The sequence below is a fragment of the Lupinus angustifolius genome, chromosome LG08 (assembly GCF_001865875.1).
Source record: "Lupinus angustifolius cultivar Tanjil chromosome LG08, LupAngTanjil_v1.0, whole genome shotgun sequence".
Classification (NCBI taxonomy): Eukaryota; Viridiplantae; Streptophyta; class Magnoliopsida; order Fabales; family Fabaceae; genus Lupinus; species Lupinus angustifolius.
In genome coordinates this window covers 23,986,434-24,005,824 of record NC_032016.1, presented here as the reverse complement: position 1 = coordinate 24,005,824, position 19,391 = coordinate 23,986,434, and the positions used below count along the sequence as shown (strand labels likewise).

General features: G+C 32.6%; 2 protein-coding genes across 3 annotated transcripts; one reads left to right on the top strand and one right to left on the bottom strand.

The window, feature by feature from the left end:
- LOC109355384 (U-box domain-containing protein 13-like) lies at positions 1,731-6,231 on the top strand. Of its 2 annotated transcripts, XM_019598520.1 has the most exons (5): positions 1,731-1,905; positions 1,936-2,189; positions 3,522-3,638; positions 3,851-4,306; positions 4,824-6,231. In XM_019598520.1, the coding sequence occupies exons 1-5, from the start codon at positions 1,899-1,901 to the stop codon at positions 5,928-5,930; spliced, it is 1,941 nt and encodes a 646-aa protein (XP_019454065.1). In that variant the 5' UTR covers positions 1,731-1,898; the 3' UTR covers positions 5,931-6,231. The 2 variants fall into 2 exon arrangements, with proteins under 2 accessions (XP_019454065.1, XP_019454064.1); XM_019598519.1 differs by having other exon boundaries at positions 1,731-2,189.
- LOC109355380 (dof zinc finger protein DOF2.2-like) lies at positions 12,172-13,906 on the bottom strand. Its single transcript, XM_019598515.1, has 2 exons — positions 13,589-13,906; positions 12,172-13,401 (listed from the first exon to the last, which is right to left on the bottom strand). Exons 1-2 carry the CDS (start codon positions 13,637-13,639, stop codon positions 12,481-12,483), a joined length of 972 nt encoding a protein of 323 aa, XP_019454060.1. The 5' UTR covers positions 13,640-13,906; the 3' UTR covers positions 12,172-12,480.

The following is a 19,391-nucleotide window of genomic DNA, read 5'->3' as shown; positions in this document are numbered from 1 at the left end:
TTTTATTTGTTTCCTTTTATAAGAAGTCAATTGAATTAAATAATTGGCACTTTAATGTTGTGTGGTAAGTTTTTTGTAAGGAAAAAACGTGGAGGTTAAAGGTTGGTTGCAATCAGCCATTAGTTGGTCATTAGCATCATAATTTGGCTATTCAAATGTTAATTCTTATGGTTAATTTCATGGAAACCAAGTTGTCTACCCACACATTATGTAACCAATTTTAACATGAGAAATGATAACTTGGAAATTATTTTAGATTAAAATCCATTTAGTGAACTTGTCTCCTAAGTTTTTGGTTGAACCAAGACCTCATTATTCTTATTAGAGCTGTCAAAATGGACGGGTCCGCTAAAGCCCAAAAATTTATAAGGCTTGAGTATCATATTAAATACTTTTTATAAAATTTGGGCTATTTTAAATTTGGACTCGGGTCAGGCTTACTCGGGCGGGTTCGGGTTACCCGTTTTACTTATTTGGGACATTTGGCTTAGTAATAAGCACTAAAGTGAAAATTTACAAAACAACTTATAATAAAAATAGATAATAAATATTATGTTACTGTGTATGTAATTATATTTAACTTTTACACTAAAAACATAATAATGAAAATAACATTTACAACAAAACTAAAGTCAACATAATTGTTTATTATAGAGAACTTCACACAACCAAATTTAATATAATAGTTCACAATGAAAGTGTTGATAAAGAACATACAAAAGATTATATTTTTTATAATATCCAAATGTTTATATATTAAAGTGAAGTTACAAAATATATTGTGTTAGAGTGTGAGAGTCGAATAAAAATAAAAGATTTAATAAAAAAAGTTATGTTAAAAAGCATACACGTGGACTTAACATCACGTCTTTGCATTTTCTGGCATAACAAATGTGTTAAAAAAGTTATATGTTAATATCAAATAATATATATTTTTAAATATATTAAATATGTTAAAAATTTTAAAAATTATTTTTTAGTTTATGCGGGCCGGCCTGCCACAACCCTTAACCCGCTTAGGGCGGGTTTGGGATACTATTTGATATGTATAAATTGTATCCGGATTTTTTAGTCCGACCTAGTATAGCCCGAACCCGTCCGGATAGTCCATTTGACACCTCTAATTCTTATTAAGACCCAAAAGTTCTTGTGGCGAACTATAACATGACTTATCAAATAATTCACCATTGTTTATGGCGCATTTGTTCTTATCAAGAATCCTTTCTTGTGGTGAACTCATCTCGGCTTATCAAACTCTTGTTTGTGGTGTCGTCCCTCTTTATATCTTAAGCATCTTCTTTTTTCCAATATATAAAAAATATATAATAATGACTGTTTGTATTCAAATATATACATAGTAATGATACATTTATGGTCAAAAATATAATTGATTCTCTATTTTTTATTATACATGCATATTAATAATATATACATATATTATATTATATATCAAATTACATATTCATAATAATATAATACAGAAAACGTTATATAAAATGAGTATGTGTTATATTTAATTTAGTTTAGAGTCAGGTCCAAAGTTAAAGACCGACCAATCGATATTTAGGGTTAAGTTAACTTCGAGTCTATGGTCGAATTCAAATTAAAGAGAAGCTTTAATTCGTCCCACCTGGTCTATTTTCACCCATAGTACTACAATTATTTTGTCTTGAAAAACCAAGTTGGACATTTTTTGTTTGAATAATCATGATACTGGGTTAGCTCGCTCATTCAGCGTGGGCCGCGTCGTAGAAGAAAACTAGAGAAGTAATTGCGCCTGTCTGTCTGAACTTGCAAAAACGCTGTATTAACAACAGCTATCACCACCACCAACCTCGATTCGCGGCTTCTTCTTCTTCTTCTAACCATCGTTGTTCCAGATCGACGAACGCGCCGCCATGGAGCGTGAGAAAACAGAAGTAGTAGCAGGCATAGACATAGTGCAGAGTTTGATTGAATCGGTGAATGAAATAGCTGCGATCTCTGATTACAAACCTATGGTGAAGAAACAGTACTGCAACTTGGCGCGTAGATTGAAGCTTTTGACTCCGATGTTCGAAGAAATTAGGGAACTGAACAAAGAAGGTATCCCTCTCGATACTTTGAAACCCTTGCTAGCTTTCAAGGAAGCTCTTCAATCAGCTAAGGAACTTCTCAGATTTGGAAGTGAAGGAAGCAAGATTTACATGGTTTGTCCCTCTATTATTGCTATTATTCACTTTTATATTCAATGATTTTATTTATTTATTATTTAATTTCAGAATTGATACTCTTTGTTTTTGCAACTGTGCTTTCTCTAAAGAGGTATTGGGATATAAGCTAGGGTCCTCAACTGTAACTGTAATCATAATATCTTGGTTTTGATAGTTTCCCATATCATAATTGCAATTGCGTCAATCCTATCACAATTGCAGTGAAAGCGACATCACTGTTATCACAACCACAATTTAAATGGATGAATATAATTTTTTGAGCATTGATGATTTTCAGCCTACGGGGTTGAATTTTTGTTTTACTGTGGTGGATGAGAAATTCTTGAGATGCAAACTACTTTTTAAATTCTATGCAGTATTTTGGGGTATCATATCTGCTGAAGCTAAACCCCTACCACTTGTTTAAGACCTTGGACAATTGGTAAATCATAATACTGGGTTCTTTTTTTTATGTTTCTTGGTGCGTGCCTAGACCATGATATAAATAGAAAAATCATATATGTATCATTTCTAATTGTTAAACAAGCTAATGATAGGAACTTGAATAAAGAGTATGGTTTTTCCCTTTTCACTTGAGATATGTTCCCCAGTGTGCGATGGAATTTTATAGATATAGTCTTGCACATATTAGAGAAAGATATCCGAATGCAGTGAACATGCCAAACTCTAAAAATTAATTCCTTTTTGAAGCTAGTGGTATTTGTCGATTAGTGTACCAAACATTTTATACCATTATGGGTAACAATAGGCCAATGAATGAATACTGGGGATTACAAAAAGCTCTCTTTCTTCCCTCTTTGGCCTAGTTATACTTTGGTGATCATACCCCCCAAACAAAAAGGATAATGCCATCATTCATCTGGTGATGCTGTCACAATATCCAAATAATTTGGGCCACCATTATTTGGATAAACTCTGATATCTATGTGTTACGCTTTCTGAGTCAAGGTAAAAGTTAAAATGTAGAGCAAGGGTAAACTAAACCAGGTTACACAAACAATAGGAATTTTATTAATTTAACAATATTTGTTCTAATTGGAATCCGAATAATATTGTTTACTTTATATTTGTCAATATCGTATTATTTTGTATGCTATATAGGAACTTTAGTTTACTCACAGTTTCAAAGGAGGCATTCTCATTTCTTATGCATGTTTGGCCCTATTTGCTTACAGCTGTCCTGTAAATCTCTCTTCTAATTATGTTTTGAATGATAAGTCTGAAGAGAGCAATATGGAAATATGCTTCCAGTAACATGACATCAGCTGACTTTGATGTTGATTCACTAATCTTTACTCCTATTAACAGGTACTTGAGATGGACCAAATTATGAATAAGTTCCATAAGGTGACAGATAAGTTGGAACAAGCATTGGTTGGAATTTCATGTGATAAACTTGATATATCAGATGAAGTTAAAGAGCAGGTACAAATGTTTTAATTGTATAATATATATACTATTGCATGTGTTCGCCAGAGTGATCTTACTCAGTCAATATCAATTTTAAGTAGGAAAATTTGATGTACTGAACCATCTAGTTACTTGCTAAGAATAGAGTGGACAGTGTCATTGTGGGTCTTCTATATCTCCATTTTTGTAATTTACATAGTCTTGTTTAATTCTTCTTATCATTTCAGGTTGAGCTAGTTCTTGCCCAGTTTAGAAGAGCAAAAGGGAGAATCGATGAACCTGATGTCAAATTGTATGAGGATCTGCTGTCACTTTACAACAAGAACAATGATGCTGATACAGATCCAGCAGTTCTAAATCAAATTGCTGAAAAATTGCAATTAAAGGGAGTAGCCGATCTTATACAAGAATCACTTGCTTTGCAGGAGATGGTGGCGGCAAACAGTGGAGATCCAGGGGCACACATTGAGAAAATTTCGATTTTGTTGAAGAAGATAAAATATTATGTGCAAACAGAAAATCTCGTCATGGATGATAATGTAGGAGGTAGAGACCTTTCTTCAAGTGTCTGCAGTAAAGGGACAAATGAAAAGAATCATCAGGCTCCTGTTATTCCTGATGATTTTCGATGTCCAATTTCCTTGGAATTGATGAGGGATCCTGTTATTGTTTCAACTGGACAGGTATGTGCTATCTATGTTGCTCTCTGATATCTAATTTGCAAATAGGGTGCAGTTAGACATTATCCTTATTGACTTGTCAAATTGGAAGATCTGACCACCTCTATCTTTGCCTGCTTGAAATGTAAAATACTAAAATTGCAGTTAAAGGCACCCTGCTCCTGAACAATTTTGTTAAGATATCTAACTTATTTCTGGATGAAGATCCTTCACTTTAATAATTAATATTTGAGGGTCATGTTGCTAGAGAGTAAGGCACAAAAGCATAAATGATGTACCCTAATCTTTTTCTCTAATTTCTTCTCTGAGGCTGTTAAGCTTCACATGAGCTGGAATGATTGTAACATGTACAATTGCTTCACATATTGATGGATTTTTGGAACACACTTCTAATTGACATATGTAATGCATTTGCCATTTGTTGATTGCAGTTTACACTGCTGACACTTTACCACGTTTCAGAGTCAGTTTGTTATAACTGTAAATTTACCACTCAAACACATCTTGTTTTCATCTGCAGACTTATGAGCGTTCTTGTATTGACAAGTGGTTGCAAGCAGGGCATGGGACTTGCCCAAAAACACTGCAAACCCTCACTAGTAGTGTTCTCACACCTAACTATGTCTTACGAAGCCTCATCGCGCAATGGTGTGAAGCCAATGGCATTGAACCGCCAAAGCGACCCAACAGTTCTCAACCTAGTAAATCAGCATCAGCCTACTCCCCAGCTGAGCAAAGTGAGATTGAAAATCTTATGCAAAAGCTCACCTTCGGCAGTCCTGAAGACCAAAGATCAGCTGCGGGAGAGATCCGCCTTCTTGCTAAGCGAAATGCAGATAACCGTGTGGCCATTGCCAAAGCTGGTGCAATACCTCTCCTCGTTGGTCTCCTCACCATTCCTGACTCCCGCACTCAAGAGCATGCTGTGACAGCACTTCTGAATCTTTCCATATATGAAACTAATAAAGGAAGCATTGTATCTTCTGGGGCAGTTCCAGGCATAGTTCATGTGCTGAAAAAAGGAAGCATGGAAGCTCGGGAAAATGCGGCAGCAACACTTTTCAGCCTTTCAGTTATAGATGAAAACAAGGTTATAATTGGTTCTTCTGGGGCCATACTACCACTAGTGTCATTGCTGAGTGAGGGTACGCAAAGGGGTAAAAAAGATGCTGCAACAGCACTCTTCAATTTGTGCATCTACCAGGGTAACAAGGGAAAGGCTGTGAGGGCTGGCGTTATTCCCACACTGATGCAACTGCTGACAGAACGTGGGGGGGCAATGGTGGATGAAGCATTGGCCATTTTGGCAATATTGGCTAGCCATTCTGAAGGAAAGGCTGCCATTGGTTCTGCGGAGGCAGTGCCGGTTTTGGTAGAATTTATTGTGAATGGATCTCCAAGGAACAAAGAAAACTCAGCTGCCGTTTTAGTGCACCTTTGTTCTGGAGATCAACAACATCTAGCACATGCCCAAGAGCTTGGGGTGATGGGTCCATTGTTGGAAATGGCTCAAAATGGTACAGATAGAGGCAAAAGAAAGGCAGCACAATTGCTAGAGCGTATGAGCAGGTTCCTTGACCAGCATCAGCAACAGGAGGATGAAGTTCAAACGCAAACCGAAATTTAAGCCCCAAACGAGGATATCCAACCACTTCTTGTTACTAATGTTGATGACACATGAGTTGTTTTGTTTACACTCTTGTTCATTTTGTTTCTTTTCTCCTTTTTTAAGTGTTGAAAGAACTAGTTGTTCGGAGGAAAGGGTGGAAGATCACCTTCCCGCTCCGTTATGTTGTTCATTTGTTTGTGAAAGGGGAGTAGAGATCAAAGAAATGGCTCGCTGTGCCTTGACGTGGGAAATGTATAATTGTAACATGTGATATTCTGTTCATCCTTTGATTTTAATGAAGAGATGTTTTTGTGTAAAATTTCTCAATGTATATGACCAGATGCTATAATGAAAACAGTAAATGACATGATGTATATGACTAAATGCAGTATTAAAAATGGAATTGGGTTCATGTTATATTTTGAAGCCTGGCTTCATTTAGTATCTTGTACTTGAAGTCTGTGAAAGTTTGCCCTAAAAATGGCACCATCACTTGTGCCCTTAGTGCATACCCTTAGTTGAGTATCAAAATCTAATCACTGGTTATAATTTAATGACATGTACCGGGTAAACATCTTAGCAACAAGAATTAATGATTATTAAGTAATCCCAGTTATGCATTAGCGAAATGGTGGTTATTATTTGATGTGACTTTCACCATTTCAGTGGAAATGGATATTGAAAAGTGATGGCTGTGCAAATCAGGTTGTGCATCAAGCAGCCATGACGATCAAACGTTATAGATGTATTATTAAATCTGGGTCACATATTCAATTAAATGAGATAAAATTAGATGTTACATTACATCACATATGTCAGCATATCTACCATAACTTTGTGATTACTCAATAAACTATTTTCTTTTAAATTATAAATTAAGTTTTTTTTACACTTTTATCTATTACGAAGTTTTAATACAAAGCATTATACAACAAATTTGATATCCGACCGAACCATATTCTTTCACCCAACCAAACCATCTAGTTTATTGTGAGCATTAGGTAATATTAAGGCTCGAAACAATTACCAAAAAAGCTAAAGCCCAAGATACAGGCCGCACCTTGAGAAAGGCTCCACAATTTTACACTTCTCAAAACCGAGTCCAACTCCTCTCCAGTACTGGATTTTAAGGGGAAACAATAAATATAATTTATTTTATTAAAAAATGAGTTAAAATTAGGACTGTTAGATTTTTATTTTTGCCACGTGTCATGATCTTAACATGGTAATGGACTCTCCACTAATGGAGAGGATACAAATTCCTCAAAACCACATAGCAAAACAAGATTGCACCAATAACACGATGATATTGTAATAAGTGTTAAAAAATTAATTTTAATGGACAAAATTTTAAGAGATTTTTTAACAATATTCACTAGCAAATTGTTCTTAAAAAATATTTTAAATTAACAATAATAAGTATAAAAGTTTATTGTTGGGTAGATTTTTCATTTTATTTTCTTGCAAAGATGATCATTCTTCCATATATAAAATCTAAAATTGTACTCAGAAATACTAAACAGTGCACTTAAACACATTGTCTGCTCTTAGGTATTACATGGTTTCACTCATTTACCTTACATATCATGTGTCACATACAAGTGTAATGAAAATGTCTTATAATAATATAAAAAATAAGGAATTGGTACAAACATAGGTATCGACTTTTCAGTAATGCATGCATCAAGATGTTTAAATTAAAGTATGAAATTATATTTAAGTAGCTGGTTAAAATAAAATCATATATATATATGATAAATGCGACACATTCTAAAGTTGGTAAATGGGTTTTCAGGTCCCCACACAACTGCAAAAAGAAAAAGGAAGGGGAAAGCATGGAAGCAGTAAAGGACTAAGAAGAAGAGAAAGAAAAAGAAGATTCAAATGATAGAGGAAAATGAAGCAGAGGGAAGAAAGGAAGAAAATATTAGAGACCTTTTAATTTGCATCTTCTATTGTCACCCATAAACATAATAAATACACATTAACCTATTATTACAAACGATGAAATTAACCTGAAGCTTTGGTTTATGTTTTTAAATTATGCCGCTGTTGTGCTTAAATTGTGTGTATTTCCATCATAAACAATCATGTGAAAATACAACGTAGTACTAAGGGCATACAATGATCTACCCTTTTCTAAATCAACCAAAAAAATAACTAATTTGACTCACATTTGAATTTTTGTGGACCATTTTAGGTCCTTTCTTTTTTAATTGACTAATTAGGAAGGTTTAAAAATGAGGGACTAAAATGAATATTTACTCTTCAAAAATGAGTAATTACTCATTTCAGTCTCTTATATTTTTTTGACCTTATCAATTTGTTTTTCAAGAATCGAAAAACTCACACTAGTCTCAAAATTTTAAAATAGGGTCAAATAAGTAATTTTTAGCATGTAGCATGTTTTACAACATCTAATAAAGACTAATGTGATAAAAAAATGACTAATTTAACTCACATTTTGAAATTATTGAGGATCATTTTGGACTTTCCAATGACCAAAGTAGTAATGTTAAAAGTTTTGGTATTTACTCTTAAAAAATTTAAATTTTTATTATTATTACTGTTTTTGCTTTATTTTGATTGCCACAATAAATCATATACCATAATCTCTAACCCAACATTTCTGTTTTCTCAATTTAGTCTCTATTTGCTGGTGGCTGAGTTTAATTAGATTTTTAGAAGTGTGCCTACCCCTCCTTTGAACTTACAATCTAGCAAAAAACAAGGTTGGTTTAATTTGGGTCCATTATGTTTGAAAAAAGCAGAATTGAAATAGAGTGAGATAGAGGAAGAATCGAGTAACCATGAAGCGTGCATGAAATTCTGAACCCTTTGCTCTTAGATTAAATAGTACAATAGCAGAGGAGCAACCCTGCAAAATTAACCCACACTGATATTTACTTCTTTTCCTTTAACTGATGCAATGTTTCTTGTTTGAGACCCACAACTACCCACATTTTTGGAATCTGAGTAACCATTTACTGTCTATCACCAAAGACATGGAGATAGCTTTTGTCTGTGTTGTCTCTGCTCCTCTTTCTTGCTTTATTCGTTCTTCAAACCCATCATTAAAACAAACTTATCATTATCATCTTAGATTCTCAATCATGCTATTTTTTCTTTTTACAATAATTACTCATTAAATCCCTGTTGCGTTGGACTACGATTATAAAGTTTGTAACTAACTAATTAATTACTAAGGGGGAAAACTTGTGATAACAATATTTTAAGGATTTAATATGTATACACTGACAGTAAAATAGTTTTTTTACATTATTGGCAAATCATCAATCATTGATTTGTTAATCATAATTGACTGTTAACAAAAGTAATATAAATTAATAGCCAACCACAGCGTAAAAACATTCTAGTGTCACGGCTACACAGATACCAAGGTACAATCTTATGATTTTTGCATTCTTCACAATTATATTGCTATAGGTGAATCAACGTATATCAAAGGGTTAAATATTAGATGAGACAATAATAAGTATACTTTTAAAAAAAAATTGACAATATAAATTTTAAATTATTTGTAAATATATTTTTTTAAGAATTATCAAAATCACATTCTAGTATTTAACTCTTTAGTATCGGAGAGGATTCAAACCCAATATAATTATGGTTGCGGGATATGAAAACCAAAACTTCTCAATTGGTTTAATCCAGAAAACCATTGAACTGATTTATATATCAGTACAATAATTATACAAATCACATCATCATACTATTTATTATATTTATTTATACTTCTTAAACCTTATCTGCTATCAAATTATATATTTTGTTTCAATAAACAATGATGTAAATAAAAATAAAAATATTTATCATATTTTTTTATTAGTCTAGTATTGATATTATTAGTAATAATGAACCAGTGTTTAAATTGTTATACCATTGAATCACCTTATCAGTTTCCTTAGTGATATAATAACCTGAAATGATAGAAGGACTGCTACATGGAAATTAAAGAGTGAGAATGAGAAATGTAGACAGAACCTAGAAAAAGGGTAACACTTATTTTGACCATGACCACTTTATCTTTTTCCTTTCAAATTCAAGTGCGTAATTAACATGGCCCAATGGGAATTTCATAATTAAGAACTCGGTAATTGTATGTTGCATCATTCAGCTGAAGAAGTTCTAGAACACTCATCCACTCCAGTTTGGTCCAATATAGAATTACATGATTTTGAGTGAGATTTTGGCGTCTTCTTAGAATGGCCACTTTCAACCAAAGCCAACAAATATATATATATATAATTCTAATCTAATAATTACAACATTATAAGTTTGACTCATCCACTCATGTAGAATGTATATAAAAATTCTTTCTTCAACATGCATAAGTTGAGTATCTTAAATTATTTGTGGCCATAATATTAGGACATCAGAATGGTAATTATGACTGTATCAATCATATTTTTCTCTAATTTTTCATATATTATAATAATATAATTTAATCATAACTTAAAACACTAAAGTCTCATGTAAGCATATATAGTTCATTTAGGTATATAATTAATCATGCTTTATATTATCGTGACAATATTTCCTCTAAGATCAACTTATTGGACACTATAATGAATTCAATGCAAAATACATGGTTAAAGAAACAACCCTTCCATTATTTCACTCCACTAAATAAACGTTCATCTTTATGCAGTTGAAATCTGCATTTCACTTAGTCTACTGACGTAAGACTCTGCTAAATTCTTAGAATGACTTAAAAGTTAATAATTCAATTCTTATTAAAAATACTCTTTACGATGGACAATCACCTACCCCGAAATATTCCAAAACACATGTTTCTTCAAGGTATTAGGGAAATTCTTGATTGGCAACAAAAAAAAAACTATGGTAATATTTTATAATAATTTACGTAACGTTTATAATATAGATTTCAACGTCAGCATTGTACTTAAACAACCTTAAAATGACAATCCAAACAAGAATATGCTAAAAGTATGATGCAATGAGCTTCCTTGGAATTGAAAATTTACTACCATTAAGGAAAAGTTAAGAGCTAGCGAGGACATTAAATAACTGTCCCACTCAACGGTTTCCAAGAATTTCCACACTGATGAAAAAGTGAAGGTGCAGTACATAACACCATCTTCAGGGCTCTAACAAAGGCTGAGTGAAGTACCACAGTGATTGAAGAGAAAGAGAAAGAGAAACATCCGCAGAAAAGAAAAGAAAAGAAAAGAAAAGAAAAGAAAAGAAGCAAAAGAAAGAAGTGGAAGAAGGAAAGAGTGAGGCTAATAGTCTTCTCAAAATAAGTGTCAGACTGTCATCACTATCTTTAGCTGAAATTGTCCAATTTGTGTATGCTATAGTCTATACAATTATCTATACTTAAATATTAGTTCATTGATCTTATGCTTCATTTTTTAATCTCAGCATTTTTCAGACATTTAATGGTTTAAATGTATTTTACTTACTTCTAACACCCCAAATATTTTTTGACGATTTAGGTGTGCTCAAATTTTGTCCGTTTTATAATTGTAGCCTCTTCATCAAAAAATTTGTCCAAAAATTAACATACGACAATGATATGAGCCATGTCTTTTTTTTAGGTTTTTAGACCAAACTTGATAGAGGGAGTATTATTACATGACTAAAATGTTTGAGAATGAAAATTAAATTGTCTTTAAAAAGTAGGAGGGGTGAAACTTCATGCACAAGCAAAAAGTAAAGGAGTGAGGGACAAAAGGTGTATTGAAGATTATTTTATAAGAAACTGCTAAGTTATCAATACTTTTGATGCAAACACAGATACCCATTTTCTTCTCTGAAAAATAGGGTGCGTGATAAAATCGGGGTTGATATCCATTTTCATTTCAAGATGCATGACAAAACATTAATCCGTATCACAAACAGAACCATGCATGGGATATTTAAGTACAAACCAGATTCACGGTTTTGCACTAAGATTTAAGAGATTTATACACATTAAGTAAGATAAACTTGTATGGAGGCTTCAAAATATGGAAAAATAAAGTGCTCAAGCTTGAAATTTTAACAAACTTATATCACCGAGACAACTACCACGGCAAAAAATAACGTGGAGTAGCACATTCTTTAGTGCCGTATGACTTTCACTTTTCTTCTTTCCAGATACTTATGCTTTATCGTGCAAGTTGAATCCGATTATCGTATGTGAGCAAAAACGTGATGCAATAGTTTGAGCTACCTAACATGATGTAGATGGTAGATATAATGATGTAAACAAACAAAGGAGAAAGTTTTGTACAGAAATGAGAAAACAACAACGTCAGATATATAGCAAACTCACAAAACATTACATGCACACACAGATATACAAAACAAGCCAATATATAGTACACAAATAATAGATTACTTCACTCCATGAAGAAAAAACAACAGACAAAATCAATGAACATAAATTACAAAGAAAAGATGGAATTCTACCATGATATATTGTCTGCATTAATTTCTGTCAACTCATGAGATTATAGTTGAACTTGGGGGTCAAGTTTGCGAATTTCTCTGATCCATGAAAGCAAGGAGATCGATTGGGTTGATGAGGTTATTATAGTCACAAGAGATGACTAGCAGTAGTTGAAGAAGGAAGACCTGATAAATCAGTCCATGAATAGTATTGGTTATTTTCTGAGACGGTATTACTCATAGATGATCTTAACAAATTTAGAGCTCTATTCTCTTCCATTTTAACTGGTGGTTGCTGATTATAAACCCTGGAACTTGCAGCTATATCTCCAACAAACCCAGAATTTGCTTCAACATTCTCATTTTGAAAAGGGTATGAAGTAACTGAAGTTGACTCAAAACCATTCATGAAAGGAAACTGCTGTGACCGCCACTGCTCCAATCCACCACCACCACCACTGCCGCCAGCACCTGAATTACTACCACAACCAATTTGAAACCCCATGTGATCCGTTTGTCCTTGAATCTCACGTAAGTTCAGACCAGCCATGTTTGCAACACCATAACGGTTCATCTGGTTCTGTAGAGAGGCCATGAAAGGAAGGTTAGGTGGTTGAGTCATGTGACCAATAAGCTCATGAGTGGTACCACCTGAAGGGATTGCACTTGTGGAACTAGAAAGGGTTTGTTTCTCAGATGATGATGGAGATTTAGAGCGACTCCTTTTATTCTTCTTGTTTCTACGGCATCCTCCACCCACAGGAACGTTTCTGAGAGCACCACCTCTAGTCCAGTAACGCCTACAAGTCTTGCAGAAGTGGCGTGGTTGCGTGAGGCTGTAGTTGTTGAAGTAGCAGAATTTAGTGTTGATGGAGTCGCAACGAGGACACTTTAAAGCGGTCTCAGGAGGAGGCAACTTAGCTAGCCGGGCTCGATCTGCCATCGAGCCCGGCCTCATTGACCCCACAGTCGCACCTCCACCTCCAGAAAGAGATGCCTGTGGGGGCAAAGGTGGAAGCATCTGAGGGCTACCATTTCCATTCACTTGATGATGGTTCTGGTTTGATTGCTGCAAAATTAAGCAGATCAAGAGAAAAAAGAAATTTGGTTGAGTTATTATGATGGGAAAAAAACTCTGGTATATTCAAGGAGATATTATAAAGGAGGAATAGGAATAATTATCTTTTGAAAAAACTTCCTTTTGAAAAAAAAAAGTTGAGAAGCTGTGGCTGAAATTTGAGGAAAAATAATCTTACCTGGTGCCAATTGGGAGGATCTACATAGAGTGGAATAGAAGAGAAAACCATGGTGCTTGAAATCCTTTTATGTATTTTCTTTTTATAAAGTTTGATGGGTCTTTAGGGAGATGGTGGAGATAGAATCACAACAAGGGAATACTAACAGAGTTAAGAAACAAAGGGAAAAAGAGCATTAAAGAGGAAGAGGGAGGAGGAAAGCAAGAAGAGGCTTTAATTTTCTTTACTTTGCGCTTATTCCCTCATTCTCACTCTCTTTTTGTTTTATTATATTTTAGGGTTTTTAGTGGACGAAGTTTCTTAACTTATAAGCTTCTCTTTTCATGGGTTAGTCTGTAATTTTGTTCATAAAAAAGGGATAGTGGCTACTATATATGCATGGTAGAGATAGGTATGGAAATAAAGAAGATTATAGCACACAGTATATGAGTAACAACATTAATTATATATCACTGTCTATTCAAGTTTATTTGATGATGGAATGGGTTCACGTAATCAAAGAATTTTAAGCTTGACCAAGGACCTCATAGAATGACATGCTCGGGGTATATATAAAGAAATATGTTGAAGTTTAAAAGTATATAATATAAACCTTCCAAACATAATTTACAGAAGTATTATTATTAATCACTCAAATCGACAAAATATTATTAGCATAATCCTGTTGATGTATAGTATATACACAATAACACAATTACCAATGACTTAGGAGTACTACATGTTAAAAAATGGAAGTGAGGTAAAATAATTCCTTGAATCATTTAAGATGCAAGCAGGCAAAATGGAAATACATTCGAAGTTTCAAACATATTCCACAAATGGTGGTCTTCCAATTATTGAATAACATTAAATTGAAGATGTCATGCAAGCTTTGAGCTTGGTTAACATGAAATCCTTCATTTTCTTTTCCATTTCCCCTGCCCAATTGTTTTTATACACACATAGGCAAAATTCAGTAGGGTGAACATGGGACGGGTAAAACCTTATCCAATCCTAAATGTTTGTAGATTCATTTTTTGTATATATACATAAATCCCGGAGACCTAACCTTTTTTTAGCCCTATTATGATTGGGCCAAACCAGGTGAACGGATAGGTTCAGTCCCGCTCACCAGTAAGAGTGAGAATGCATAATTAATTTGTTTATAGATATATAAATTTTCTAACATTACATTTCACGATTATGAAACAAGCCCTGTGAGTCACCCACCAGTATGTCGGATTTTGTGAAAATATTTGCAAAGGATGCGGCAGATAGAGTAATTAAAGAAAAATATGAGACAAGTAATTCAGAAAGAAAACACGAGAGAGGAAAGAAAGGTAGCAAAAATGTCATATATAACGTCTTACATTATAATAATTGGCGCTATAGTCTTTAATTGCTTTACTTTTTTAATGCTGAGCACCAATAAGTTCAAGGCTTAAAGTTGTGGTCAGATCCTTTTTGGGCACAGCACAAACACTAGTGAAATGCTATGTTTATCCAACTTTATCATCAATATCTTTTAAGTTGCTCGACAAAATCTTCCAGTTGCCCCTTAACTTTAATGCTTCAATAATTAATACTTCAAAAATGAGGATATTGTATTAATTTAAGATTAAATGTTCATTTTAGTTTTCATATTTTTCGATCTTATCAGATTAGTCCTCAAATAATTAAAAAATCCAAAAAATGATCCAAAAATTTCAAATATAGTCAAATTAATTATTTTTAGTATGTTTGAAACACACATATAAACTAATATGACCATGAAAATAACTAATACGATTCATATTTAAAATTTTAAAAAACTATTTTAGGTTTTTCAATTTTTTATAAATCAAACTGGTAAAATCTAAAAACTAAATAATTTTTTTACTATAAGTCCCCTTTTTTATTTTGTCTATTTTCACTTTCTTTTTTACCTATGAGTCCCCCTTTTTTCCCGGTGCGAGACCCCTAAATGTGGTAGATAGAAAAACAACATATCCTTTTTGTTAGTGGGTCGGAGTCACACTCAAACTTTGGCTGCTGTGTGAGTAATGAAATGCAAACATCATGAGATCAATGTCGTTTCTTCATGCATAAGAAATTTTGTTCTTCCCTTCTATTAAGCTTTGTGTTCATGCCACCACTTTCCGTATAACTTAGCTTGCAGTATTAAAGAAAAGTTATTGCACGTAACTAAGTTACGACTTGAATTTAATATTAAGGTTAATTATTGTCACATTTCAATTAGAGAAACAGTAACTAAAGTAAGCTACCTACCAAAATCACGTGCTATGTCAAAGTGAGATATTGTAGTGAAATTGACATTTGGTAATGATAATATTCATTTTAATTGTATGCAGTGATAGTGTGTTCTTTGGGGTGGGGATATTGGTGTACATCTGATGTGCCATATTTAGTGTTATTCGATTTATTATGAACTTGTGATTGGTTGAAAACAAAATTTAAGTTAAAATTTAATTTACAAGTATTTTTCTAATTATTCATAACTTATACCACATACAATGGTACTAATTATGGGACAATAAATATGTTTTCCTGAAATATATATGGGATAACATTTGAGTTTAGTCTTTCTCTGTGCCTATTCCATTTTAGTTATGACTGTCGAGAAATTTGATGATCTATATGACTATGAGTTTATCGCAGAATAGACTTTTGTGGTTATTCATGACAATAAATATATTAACATTAAATTCGTTTATTTTTATAAACTTTACATCGGCGAATTCAGGGCATTTTAAAATAAGCAAAGCTAACAAAAGAAAAGTGGGAGTGATTAATAGAGAAATTCACAACTACTATGCATCAGAGTGGAAATTGTTTTAAGCTAGGATTTTAATCAGGAAAATAACATGTGAATTATACCATGAAATCCCAATTAAATTGGGACAAAGGAGTTTAAGTTATTTTCAGTATTTCTTGTACAAATATTTGAATGAAAAAACAAGATCAACTCTTAGGGGGTATGCAAGAGTTCACCCTAAGTTTATTATTTCCTAAAGAAATACATCAGAATTTGAAAATTCACCCTAACATTATTATTTCCTAAATCATCTTTGTATAGATATGCAAGAGACTAATCTATTAGGGGTGTGATGAGATCAACTTCTGTAAAGAGAAAAGTTTTGATATATGTAGCTGACTTTTTTTAAGGAAAAGCATACATGTACCATTCAAATCAACTACATATTTGTGAAGAGTTTCAATTATAATGATATCTATCTATATTATTTGAAACAAGAATTTCAATTAGTCCAACCTTATTTTTTTAAATGTTTATCATAATTTTTATTTGCTTTAGTATATTGTACTTCAAAATGTTTTACAAAAATCTTGAAATAGAATGCAAAATCTTTTTAAGAATCACAAACCATCCTTTGTTCTCGACTAATTTAGAAAACACTATTTTAACATCAAAGGTTTGGATAAATGATAAATTCATCTTAATTTGTCGTATTGGATAATGCACGAATATTATGATATATACTAAAATAATTTACAACATTACTACTCAAAAGAAAAAAGATTTGTCATTATATGAAATAATAAACTTTTTTAGGTCTAAAATTCCACTTTTGTTTTTTACTCTTACTCCATGCTTACTTGCAATTAAAAACAAAATACAATTTGGCAAAAAAATGAAAACAAAATAGAATAGTTGGAAAATCAAGATTTGTCTGTTTTCTTTTATCCACAAAGATATATCTTGCATAGAAGAGGTGAAGTGAAGAATAGAAAGTGTGTAATAGTCTTAGATCAAATAGTAACTAGTGGAGTGGCAATGGACAAATTAACAAAGGTGGGTTTATGCATGGGAGTGGAGTGTGGGGCCAAAGATGACCGTGTTGTGTACCATAATGCACACTTGCAAGGAATCAATTTCAATCATTTTGTCATAGATGCTTACGGTCGGAACGGGAATCCTTATTGACACCTCATGCATTAGATTTTTAATACCATCAATAATATCTTTTCACTAAACTAATCGTTTTTTAGATGTATGGTTGTCTCTCCTAACAAATGTTATTATCAAAAATTGAATCATTGACTTTGTAGTCTTTCTTAAAATCTAGCGAGACCTTAAACTACTAGACCAATGCATTTTTTATGGACGGTCCAATAACACAACTTTCCTTACATTTGTCTACTACGGAATATATATACTCTACGTGCTCAAACTTCAATGGGTGTAATGGAATTTGGAAAACGCCAAACCAAATACCCCACTACTCATCATTTCTTTCCATGCATCTTCCTAAACCTATGCTTCATCAATCTTCTTCCACTTTAATTTTCTTTTTCTTTGAGTTCCCAACATGCACATAGGAAGTTTGTTCCGGCCCCTAATTTATAAAAAAATATTAACTATTTAAAAGTTTAACATAAAGAAAAAATAAGAATATTATGTGAATCATGAGGAAGTATGAAGTATATATTTTATTTTATTGTTTTGTTGTTATTGTGACTAATGAAAGTATTTTTATTTTTATTTTTGGGCTCCTTTCATGATGGGCCATAGGTCATCCCTTGTTGCCCAACACTCTAGGCCAGCCCTGGTTTGTTCTATCATTTTCAATTTCCAAAATGTATTTCTTTTTAGTTTTGTGATGTTGATTATTAGGTAAAGGATGTTATGGTTGGATTCAGAATCGGGAAAGGGGCTAGGCGAGAAGGAGATGGAAATGAAAATATAAATAAATTAATTAACTTCTACTTTTGTTTTATAGCTAGATTAAGTTAACAAATAAGAAAAATAGGGTGCTTGATTTGTGTTGTAATTGTATTTTAATGGATATGTTTTTATTAATGACTATATAAAATATCATTTTTATATATTTTTGAATGAAGGGTAGAAATGTTTTTTTTTTCTTTGTCATTTTCTATTCCAAAATATTAAAATTAGGAAACAAAACAAAAATAATGTGACATTTTTATAGCAATGAACAAGCAAAAACCATATTTCTTTTTTTAAGTAAAGAAAATATTTAGGGTAAGCTCATTGTATCCTTAGAGTTTGCATGGCTTGAAATCATAGAATAATAAATTCATTTAGTTGTTTCTTGCATGTAATATCACTTAAATGTTGAGTCTCTTTTATACCAATATGCCATAAAGTGATTTAAAGGGACAGCAACCGAAATATTGTTTAATTAGCATAGGATACTCTTAGAATGTGACGTAGGATGGTAGGATTATTCTCACAATAGTCAATTTATCAAATATCAAACGCACAAAGATTTGATATCCCAAACTCTACCTCAAACCAATCTTTTTATGCTACGTTAATTAAAAAAAATTAAATATTCATAACTTTATCAATTTTGCTTCATTATGATTGGTTAGAAACGTGGTTAGGGACATAGTTCAGAACAGCAGATCCCCATCCAATTCAAAGTCCATGACGTGTGGTTAATTCATAAAAAAAAAAGTCCCATGGCGTGTGTCATAAACAGCATCAATGTCTCTAGATAACTTATGATGAAATACATCTTTTGTATTATTGATCGAGGGCTCAATCAATACAATTTTATTTTACTTGGGCATCAAAAAATCTAACCACGTCATGGGACTCTTCATGATTAGTTTAGTTAACACCCTTGGAATTTATACTTTTCAATTTATCTACACGTTTTTTTGTACATATTTATCTGTAAGGTTAAAGGTTTTTTTCTTTATATTGTTTTTGTAACAACACTTTTAGCATGACTACCAACAAAGCAACTGCAAAAAATATTTAATTGAAAGCTGAAGTTAATATTATTCTAGAAATTTTTAACATAACTAGTTAATTTATTGACACAATTCATAAGGA